This window comes from Quercus robur, chromosome 10, assembly GCF_932294415.1.
Source record: "Quercus robur chromosome 10, dhQueRobu3.1, whole genome shotgun sequence".
Taxonomy (NCBI): domain Eukaryota; kingdom Viridiplantae; phylum Streptophyta; class Magnoliopsida; order Fagales; family Fagaceae; genus Quercus; species Quercus robur.
In genome coordinates, this window is record NC_065543.1 from 28,309,344 (window position 1) to 28,320,248 (window position 10,905).

The 10,905-nt window shown below is 33.2% G+C and overlaps 1 protein-coding gene across 1 annotated transcript; it reads right to left on the reverse strand.

Moving 5' to 3' along the window:
• Positions 1-411: 411 nt before the first annotated feature.
• Positions 412-10,905, reverse strand: LOC126703412 (homeobox protein knotted-1-like 1). Its single transcript, XM_050402375.1, has 3 exons — positions 10,659-10,905; positions 9,823-9,930; positions 412-843 (listed from the first exon to the last, which is right to left on the reverse strand). Exons 1-3 carry the CDS (start codon positions 10,812-10,814, stop codon positions 688-690), a joined length of 420 nt encoding a protein of 139 aa, XP_050258332.1. The 5' UTR covers positions 10,815-10,905; the 3' UTR covers positions 412-687.

Consider the following 10,905-nt stretch of genomic DNA (forward strand, 5'->3'; position numbering starts at 1 on the left):
AGATTTATTGTTGCTCTCTTTCTTATTATAGTTATAGGCTCTACGCTCTACGCAACCTATAAGGCTATAACTATAAGAAAGAGAGTAACAATCAGTCTTCACTTTAAAAAAAAAAAAGTGACAATCAATCTTGCTACAAACTAACTATAACTAACCGGTAAATTTTTTTAAAATACTCCAAGCTCATTCCATTTGCATCTAGGTGTAAGACACGTAAAACTTAAAAAATTCATGTACCCCATAATAAATCAGAGAAGTGTTTCAAACCTGACTAAAAATTGGAAGGAATTAGAGGATTTAAATGGGTAGAGATCTTAACCCATTAAGAAATAATTAGGAAATGATTCAAAATTTTGTACCTACAAATCATCATTCCATTTGGGCTTAAAAAAAAAATGAAAAAGAAATAGCTGTTGTTGAAACCGAAAGTGATAAGGCCAATGAGATGCTGAAATATATGCAATCCCATACAACGTGCAAGTAGTCATGAAAACAAAGACATCTCAAGGAAAATGTATAGCTCTAGCTAGTGATATTGCATAATCTTCTGCTCTAATGTGAACGTCTCAGCAGTAATAATTGAAATAAAATTGCCACACTGTCATATTGATGCTAATTCTTGTCTCAGATACAAGTTAATTAGTTAAGCATCTAAAGTAACCAAAGAAAGTAGCATTGCACACTAGTTCATTCACCAGAAGTGGTGTCATGTTCAGCAGGTACCGGATGCATGCTTGTGAGCTCCTCAAGTTGTGAATGCATGTTTTTTATGAAAGCCATTGATTTTTGTTGAGGTTCCTCCATTGCTTCTTTCAGCTTTGTTAATGCCATGCAATATGCTTCCTGTCCATTTCAACCAAAATTAAAAGTATACTAATCAGTAAACCACGTATATAAAAAAAAGAAAATCAAAAGAACTATAGTAGAATCGTCTCTTCTATTGCTTGTTCCAATTGGTATGAGTCCTCATCTAATTACTTTTTATCAGTTGGTTAGTTACAACTACTTTACACAGACAATAGTATGATTGTACACATACAAACCAGCTCCTAAAAACATTCAAATGAAATATTCAGATGATCTGATAGTTTCATGTTAGTGTAGAGAAAAAATTTCAAATGAAATTTTATAATTGATAGTATGTATTATAAGGTGAGATGCACTGGTCCATATCCAGCACATATCATCTAAATTAGTGAAAATTTGGTTGATGTAATTAATTTTTTAGATTTTATTTGGGTTAATGAAATATTATGTGTCTCCACAATTATCTTTAGCTTTATGATAATCACAAAACCACATATATAAAACAAAGAAAATGAAAAGAACTATAGTAGAATCGTGTGCTTGTTCCAGTTCGTATGAGTCCTCATCTAATTATTTTTTTATCAGTTGGTTAGTTACCACTACCTTACACAGACAATAGTACGATTGAACACATACAAACCTGCTCCTAAAAACATTCCAATGAAATATTTAGACGATCTGATAGTTTCAAGTTACTGTAGTGAAAATTTGGTTGATGTAATTAATTTTTTATACTTTATTAGGGTTTATGATGTTCAGAATATAAAGATAGAGAGTGAGGCAGAAAATAGTCTGTATATTGATATATATTTTTTATGTATAACACTGTATAAACGAAAACCTTACATAGGCATACTATGTGCGCAGTATAAGCAATTTGAGTGTAGGGCAAATACATAGTATAATGGGCTTAAGCCCAATAGGCTAACTACCATATATATCCCCCCTCAAACTCGAGGTGGCATGGAAGATGCCAACTAGAGTTTGAATATAAAATCTCGAAGACGATTGGGTGGGTGAGGCTTGGTGAAGATATTAGCAAGTTGATTAGCCGAGAAGATGGAGTACAATTGGAGATTTCCATTCTTGGGATGATGACAAGTGATGTGGTAGTCGTTTTAATGTGCTTCATGAAAGATATCGTTGTGAGTAATGTGAATAGCACTATAGTTGTCACAATAAAAAAGGAGTTTTAGTGGTTTGTGGAGCATCCAAGTCAGCCAAGAGCTATTGAAGTCATATGAGCTTAGCAATGGTGTTAGAAAGGGTACAAGACTCACCTTTGTGCTAGAGTGAGAAATAACATCCTGTTTCTTGCTATGCTAGGAGACAAGAGAAGTAGCCAACAAAAGGCAAAAACCTATATGTAGCAATGGTCTGTGGGACAAAGCTCGAGAGATGATTGAGAGTAAAAGTGAAGACCATGAAAGAGTGTGTCCTTGACATATTAGAGAATCCAAAGAATGGCAGCATAGTGAACAGAGTGAGGGGCATCCATAAACTTACTAACAAGGCTCATGTCATGGGCAATATCGAGGCGAGTGATTGTGAGGTAGATCAAACTACCAACAATTAACGATAGCGAGTGACATCCGATAGAGTTTTACCGTCCAAGGGAGTGAGTTTGGCATTGATTTCCAAGGGAGTGGAAACACTTTTGTTATTTGTGAGATCGGCCTTGGATAGAAGATCTGAAGTATATTTGACTTAGGAAAGATAGTATCCATCAGAGGAGGAAGTAACCTCAAGCCCAAGGAAATAGCTAAGAGTGCCTAGATCCCACATCTCAAAATGTTGACTAAGATATTTCTGAGCAAAAATACTTGCAAGGTCATTTTCAGTAATAATCATGTTATCAACATAAAGGAGGATAAGAGTGATACCAACAGAGGATTTACAAAAACATCTGTGTCATATGGACTCGAAATGAAACCCTAATGAGAAACCATTAAGCTAAACATTTCAAACCAAGCTCAAGAAGCTTGCTTAAGGCCATAAAGTGCACAACGAAGGAAGCAAACTTGTTTTGGACCTTAAAGATACACCTAACCTTACGGCCTATCCCAAGTAGCTGGCTTATCCGAGGATCTTACACATCCACACCATGATTAGTAAATAGAAGATCTACTCACAGTTAACAAATTTGGTCAATAGAAAGCAAGTTGATGAACTAATTTTGAATGAGATAGGTGTCACTAAGGGATAAAATAGGTGAAGAAATTGTTCCTTTATGACTAATAGGCACAAGAGTACCATCAACTGTATAAATGGAAGTGGGACATACATTGTCAAAAAACCAAGAATGAATACCTAAGGTGACAAAAAGGGCAATGAAGATACGAGATAAAACATGTTGAACTACTACCTCAATGTTAGTTGTAGTGAGTGAGGAGGTCGAAGATGGATATGAAGGATAGTAGTTGCCTGAGGAAGGTGACCTTTGTTCTGCTTTTGCAGGAATTTCTGAAGTTTACAGCAGACAGAGATATCATGTCCCTTGGCGCAACAAAACTTGCAGTGAAAGCCCTTTGATGGCTAAGAGGGTAGAGCTATATGACTTATTCCGTGGAAGAGCAAGGCTAAAAGCAGTAGTAGTCTGTGGAGGAGTAGAAGGTATGGCCAATACATAGAGGATGACAAGTAATGAGTAGGCCGAAGGTTCTCCTTAGATATGAGATCTTTAACTACAATTTCAAGTGAAGGAGTTAGAGAGCGATTAAGCAGGTTGCCCTGGTGGTTTCAAAGTTATCTTGAAGAATCATTATAAAATGCATAAACTTGGCAAACAAGTCAATGTTCTTAGCACACTTGAGAGATGGAGCTACAACGAACATTGTTCCCATATAATAGAAGTTTGAGAGTGATACTTAGAAATTGGCTTACCTAATTATTCGAACATCTGATAAATTTTGAACTCAAGTTGGAACTCAAAAGCAGAGTCATTAGTGTATTTGTAACGATTGGCTAAGAAATCCTAAGTAGCTTTAGTTGTGTCAATACTAGGGCGAACAATGTTGATGAAAGGAACAAAATTGTTGACAAACCATGACAATATCTTCTTTTGAGCACCCTCTCATTCTTCAAGTTGGGCATCAAACTCATCCTCAATTTCAGAATCATAATCCATAAGTGGTTTGGGCTTGAGAAGTTTGTTGGTAACATATTTCCACATTTTTCTCCCTTTGAGGTAGACTGACATGTTTTGGGACCAAGCATGATAAGTAGTGAGACCATCCAACACAAGAGTGATGGGGTGAGAGGCTTTGTGGTGCTAAGCCATGGAAGCTAGGAACTTGTAGGTGTCTTTTGTTTGTTTGTTGTTATTGTTGTTGTTGTTGTTGTTGTTTTTTTAATAATGAAAAATGAAGCTCAAATGAAAATAGGGAATGCAAAAATGAAATCAGAATGTGAAAATTAGCTAGGAAAGACATGACGAGAAAAAATCAATTCTGGCAGAAAAGTCAATAGCAACACAGATCAAAGTCAAAGTGACAAGTCAACTGTCAAAGTCAACAATGTATGGTTAATAGTCAAAGCTAATGGGTAAATGGCCAACCCAGTGACACTGATATGTGGATGGGGTGGCCTAGGGTTAACATGGTAGGGTATGAAGTGAAGTGCATGTGTGGTATGTGGTGGTAGCTGGTTGGTGCATGGGATCTGTTGGTGGTGCATATGGCACATCAGGGCTCAAAATTCCTTTGTTCTTAAGCGTGTCGACCGATCTGAGTGTAAGGAACTGATATGTGGGGCCAATTTCGAATAACTTAGGCTTGGTGATGGAAGGCATGAAAGAGAACTTCTTGGTTGTCACTAGTGGTTCTTTGTCATCATCGGTGGTGTACGGAAGCATGTGGTTGTGGATCTAACTATGGAGGGCCACAAGAATGTGACTCTAATACCATGTTAAGAATAAAGAGAGAGAGAGAGAGTGGTTTGTATATTTGATGTATATTTTGTATGTATAACATTGTTCTAGTGAAACTCTTATATAGGCATACTATGTGTATAGTACAAATAGTATGAGTATAATGAAAATACAAAATATAGTAAGATTATGAAAACACATGTACTAACAAATAAATATTATATATCTCCACAACTATCTTTAGCTTTATGGTTTAACTTTGAATCTAAATGGCATCTTTGTACTTTATATTAACCATATATGGACTCAAATATAATTAATTCATACCACTCAATAAAATTCCTATAACATAAAAAATAGAGAATAAGAAAAGAAAAGAAAAGAAAAAGAAATGGCACATATGGTGTCTTGCAAGTCTCTCCTTACCTACATAGTTTATGATGGGGGATAATTTAACTTTTTGAGCCTATGCATAACTTTTTTGAGTTCGCTAGCTCTAGCTCTTTATTGTAAAAAATTGTAAGGCACCCATGAAGAAAGCTGGTGAGATTGACAATGATTTCGTATCATGTCTTGAAGATTGGGATATCACCAATAACCCAATCACTTCCTGGCTTCACAACAATTCCGGTCCCTCAATCAACATGAAGTTTGTCATTTATGAAACAATTAAGAAAGTATGGAAAATGTTTACCTCTCATTATGCCGGCTCTAAGGTCAGCTCAAGAAACAATAGTGCCAAGCTATGTCAGCTTAAGGTCACTTTCTATAGATCCAAACACATGTCAAGGGAGCTTATCCCTGAATTTCATTCCCGTATGTACTTTCTTTGCAATCAACTTGCCCTATCTAAGCCATCATTCACATAACTTTTTGAGACCATACAATTTCAAGAGTATCGATAGCAACAATGATTTCATCAATCTCTAACGGGTTTCCTTGATGATTTTGAGCCTATTTGCAGCCAGTTGCTTTACTGTTCTCACTTGTCTAAAGTTGATCAAGATATTGATGAACTTTTTTGGGAAAAAATTTCTTAAAACCTCATTGTTCACCAAAAAAAAAATCCACATTTTCCATGCCACAACATCTCCAATTACTACCATTCAACCTGGTGACTCATCTAGTTTTCGACCTAGATGATCTTACTCAAAGAATGATCGCTTCTATTGCGCCATTTTATCATATTAATGGGCATTCAATTGTCAATTGCTACATTATGGATTAATAGAATAAAAACACTAAAAACACACTTAACGGTAAAGTTGTTATTTTGACTCATTACTAGAATTTTTTAACTCATTGCTACAGGGGGCTGCCAGTTATTTGCTGCACACAATATTTTATTAGTCTCCCACAGGAAAGAATATTTAAAATGAAAAGTGAGATATTCGGCCCTTTATCCCAAGCAAAAGGCAGTGGTGGTATTTAATTGTTGCATATATCCCTTGTTGACTGCTGTCGTTGAAAAGGGATGGTGTTTATCTCTTTGATCTACCGTTCATAGGAATTATTCTTCACTTTAATGTTGGGTGGTTGTGAGTAGGTGACAATGTAGAGGCCATAGTTTGCTTATCCTAAACGCTATCCTAGCCCTAGGACTGAACGAAGGAGATCCGTGGGGCATTCAACTCGATCATCATCCCAATTCGGATGGGAAGATTGAGCCCACCTTGCACAGGGTTCCTGGGGATGACCCATCTATAGCCAACTTATTCTACAATTTAGTGGCTATCTTAAGCCGCCAAGGGCCCATGGGCTTGTCTGTCCTAGCCACTTTGTAAGGAAATAGGCTCATCTACCTACGAATATACTAGAATTGCTAATCTATAGTATTATTTTCCAATTAGTAGTTTATATAAGCTGAATCTATAGTGTTATTTTACAATTAATTGTTTATATAAGGTTTCTATCAAAAAAAAGAAAAAAGAAAAAAGAAAAAAGAAAAAAAAGGTGTTAATTGGCTGCCTCGTGAAAGCCTATTGCGGATCAACACCAGTAAAATAGTAGGTTTTTGGGTAATTCTCTAAGGTAATCTATACTATTATCAAGGGAATAAAAATCTTAATTTGTTGTCCACTTTTTGTGCTTTCAAGAAACCCTATTAGTTAATTAAAATTTATTTAACAATAAGACAGATTAATTAAGGACAAGTATAAATTGAAAATTTTAAAACTATCCATCATTCTACCTCTACTAACATTTCTACACACTACACTGTGGGTTAAAACTCTCTAAAAAAAAAAAAAAATGTATTTCTACACACTTATTTAACTACTTGCTGTTACAAATAGTTTCAAGAAGTGTTTATTTTATTTTATCATTCCTTTTCTTTTTTAGGTGAGAAATCAATTCCTAACCCTATGAACACACAAAGTGCGTGTAAAAGAGCTAATGTAAGGTTATGTATAAGGCCGGAGTCAAGGGGATTAAGGGGGCCGGGAGGGCAATTGCGCCCCTTGTGCTGCGCACCCCCACCACCCCCCCCCCCCCCCCCCCCCCCACAACAACCCAACACAAAAAAAAAAAAAAAAAAAAAAAAAAAAACTAAATACTATATACTAATACCTTCAATTGACTCATTCCTTCCTCGAAATATAATATTATTTGATTTTTTTTTTCTTTAGTAAATGCTTTCATGCATTTCATGTTGATATTGCTAACAAATTATTCATTTAGCCAAAAATAATAATAATAATAAATAAAAAGAACCAAAAAAAAAAAGGAAAAGAAAAAAAGAAAAGAAAACAATGATAAAAAATAAAAAAATAAAAAAAAGGAAGCAAAAGTTTAAATCAAAGAGATGAGAAAACAAAAGAACATAAGTGTTAGGTTATGTTTGGTAATAGTTTTTATTTTCTATTTTCAAAAACTTGTTTTTGAGAATATAAGAAAAAACAATTTTCTTGTATTTTTGAAATAAAAAACATGTTTGGTTAGTTAAAATTAAAAAAATATTTTTTTTTTGAAGAAAAAAATAGAAAATACTAAAATATGTTATTACTAGGATTTGAACTCTAATGCTAACTCATTAAATGAGATAGATTCATTAAATCAAATGCGTGTTTTCATTGAATTTTAAAATCTAAAAATTGAAAACAGTCTTTTGTATGTTTTCAGTTTCCTTCACAAATTGAGTTTTGAGAACAGTTTTTGTTTTATTTCTATTTTGGGTTGCCAAACATATTTTTTAGTTTCAAAAATAGAAAATTATTTTTGGAAACAGAAAATAAGGGGAAAAAACAATTACCAAACATACCCTTATACCCTTACAAAAGTAATATAAAATAATGATTGTCACATCTCAAATTCTTTAGTAATAATTCATTCTCATTTAGATATGATATAGACTTTTGTGTATAAGCAATCAATATAAGGACAATTACCTAATAAGCTCTAAATATTATTTTTCAAGTTAAACTATGAAGATTCAAATACATAAATGTTGATGAGTGTATGACCTAATTTGTTTAAAGAATAATTTTGTAAAAGTTCAAATATATTTAGAAAAAAGTGGCAATAAATATAAGGATAATTGCATAATAAGCTCTAAATATTATCTTTCAAGTTAAATAAACTATATATGAAGATTCAAGTACATAAATGTTTGATGAGTGTATTTGGATAAGTTTATTTTCATTGACCAAATTTTTTAAAGAATAATTGTTTGAAAGTACAAATGTATATAGAAAAAAAGTGATGCTTTTAAAAAATTGTATATTAGTTAGAGATAAAAATAAACTGGCATGTTAAGCTAAATAAAGTTGTGGATTCAAAAATTAGTCCATATAATACTTTCTAATATGTAGAAATTGTGATAATGTGGTCAAGTAATGGCACACCTTACTGTATGCTAGTAGTACCCATGAGCTTACCAAAAAACCCAAGTAACAATATACCATGAAATGTGAGATGGTGATTACATATGTCACCCCCTAATTTTTCTTTATTAAAAAAAATACACCCCTTATACTTTTACCAAAATAATTGAACTTTATGTCTATCAAACCAATAAAAACATTTTCATTTGTGAGTAGAATTACTTTGAAAAAAATTAAATTAAAAAATGGATTATTTTTATGTAAAAAATCTAATAAATAAATATAATATGATGAATACATTATTTATTGTGATTTTTTTTTTTTTTTTTTTTTTTTTGCGTATTCAAAAATCTCTTAGCATTCACATGAATGACATGTTCTTTTTGGCTTTGCCACTGGCTTTGTGTGAAAAATAAAAAAATAAAATAAAAAAATTGCGTATAAGAGATACTTATAGTTTGTGATGAAATTAACTAATCCAATACAGTTTACTTGTGTACGTGTCTATAGTGTTGCTTATCTGGTAAAGAACTAGATTAGGCAGTTCAAGGAAATTAAAACACCCTAACTTTAACTCTAACTCCTCAGGAACAGATGTGTATGGTTAATAGATTTACGTTCATTAAGGTTTCTTGTATATCAAAATAATGAATAAAAAGTAATTCAAAATTTTTTTAGAAAGAAAAGCACTTCAAATTTAATGGTTGAAATTTGTTTTATATATATAATTGCTTTTCATATTTTCCTTTCAACTCATGCATTTGCAAATCTTTTTAAGTAAATTAAGGTGTGAAGTATTAAATATGGGTAATCCAATAATTCAATGTAGTTTTTTTGTTTGTAATGCATTTTGCAGACATGTTTTTCTACTAAATAATAAAGTAAATATATTTTGATAGTCTCTCTCTCTCTCTCTCTCTCTCACACACACACACATATATATATATATATATTCAATGTGTATGGGACTAATGAAGGATAGGCATGGGAAACGGCATATTATATTATTATGGACTTGTAGTCTACTAAGAACTGACTACAACGCATTTATTCCTAGGTCTTGTGTCATTTCCGAAGAAATATTGCTTTAATTTCATCAAAAAGAGAATTGAATAAAGCAAATGGTGAAAGATATCATGTTAGGTTTGACTCAAACATGTATTAGACCATATGAGAACTTTACTCCAATCTACGTCAAGGCATCTAGGTCCACACCTTCTAAATTAAAGGCTCAGCTCAACGAATTACTTTATGTCGTAGTGTAACTGTGTACGAGAGAGAGAGAGAGATATTTTGGTTAATAATTATGAGTAACTGGGATTTTACCATGAATTGATCTAGCTCAGATCGATTAGCCATGCCAAAGCTGACATTGTTTTCTGGTTGCTTCTGTTCTCTGCTATGATTTATGTACAATTCCCCTATGTCACCAACCTACAGAGGTAAAAAGGACGTAAATAATGACTGAAAATAGTGATTTATACATCATCATGATTCATGAATAGTGAATACTCAAATCCTATATCAAAAGTTCCCCCACCCCCAAAAAAAAAAAAGAAAAAAAAAAACCCTACACTAAACCAAGGCAATCTGACAATAATGCTTATTGTTGGGTATTCAAATAAAGTAGAAAACCTAATTTGACATCCATATTATTATGGATCGCTTCAAAGATAGCAATATCAGCCACAAATTGGTTCTTGGCAACATGAACCAAAGAATTCATGTACAATTTATTCCCTTAAACCGTAAAAAGAGAAGTGGTCAAGGAAAACAAAGAGTCAAAGAACATATTTTGAAGGAAATGTTGATTGTAGAGTATCCAAAAGTCGGTACCCCTGAATAAAATATAAATTATGAAAAAAATAGTTATATGTCCCCAAATCACTCCCTCCCTCTCTTCTCAATAAAAAGAAAAAAGAAAAAGTTAAATAAAGCAATTAATAATTTTTTTTAAGGGAGCAAAGAAAGATCATGAAGTTTCTGGCTGACCCACTACTTCAAAATTTCAAACTTATAGACAGGTTTATTTCAACAGAAATTGTTAGTAGGATCCTCCAGTGCCATTTTCTCATAGAAAAAGCAGAAATCAAATTTGTAATAAATATGAAGGCAGTTTTTTGATATGCACACAGAGAGAGAGAGAGAGAGAGAGAGAGGACCTTCAAACAGCCCAAGTGAGCCTCAACCAAGAGGCCATACAAAGGATGGCTAGAGATTCTTCTCTTGAGGATCTCATGGTCTCCTACCATTACTTCATCATCATCTTCTTCTTCTACTTTCTCTACTTTCTCCCAGCATTTACTCTTGGCCTCCATTTTTCCGACAGACCAAATTAACTTGTATTGTTATATGTTAACCTTTCCATATGTGCTCATATATAAAAGAGAACAACTGTACGAACCATGA

Excerpts from the sequence above, each read along its gene's own strand:
- LOC126703412 (XM_050402375.1), bottom strand. The coding sequence starts at position 10,814 with ATGGAGGCCAAGAGTAAATGCTGGGAGAAAGTAGAGAAAGTAGAAGAA. Across the intron at positions 9,931-10,658 it reads CTCACTTGGGCTGTTTGAAG|GTTGGTGACATAGGGGAATT; the intron begins GTCCTCTCTCTC and ends TTACCTCTGTAG. Across the intron at positions 844-9,822 it reads CTGAGCTAGATCAATTCATG|GAAGCATATTGCATGGCATT; the intron begins GTAAAATCCCAG and ends TGAAATGGACAG.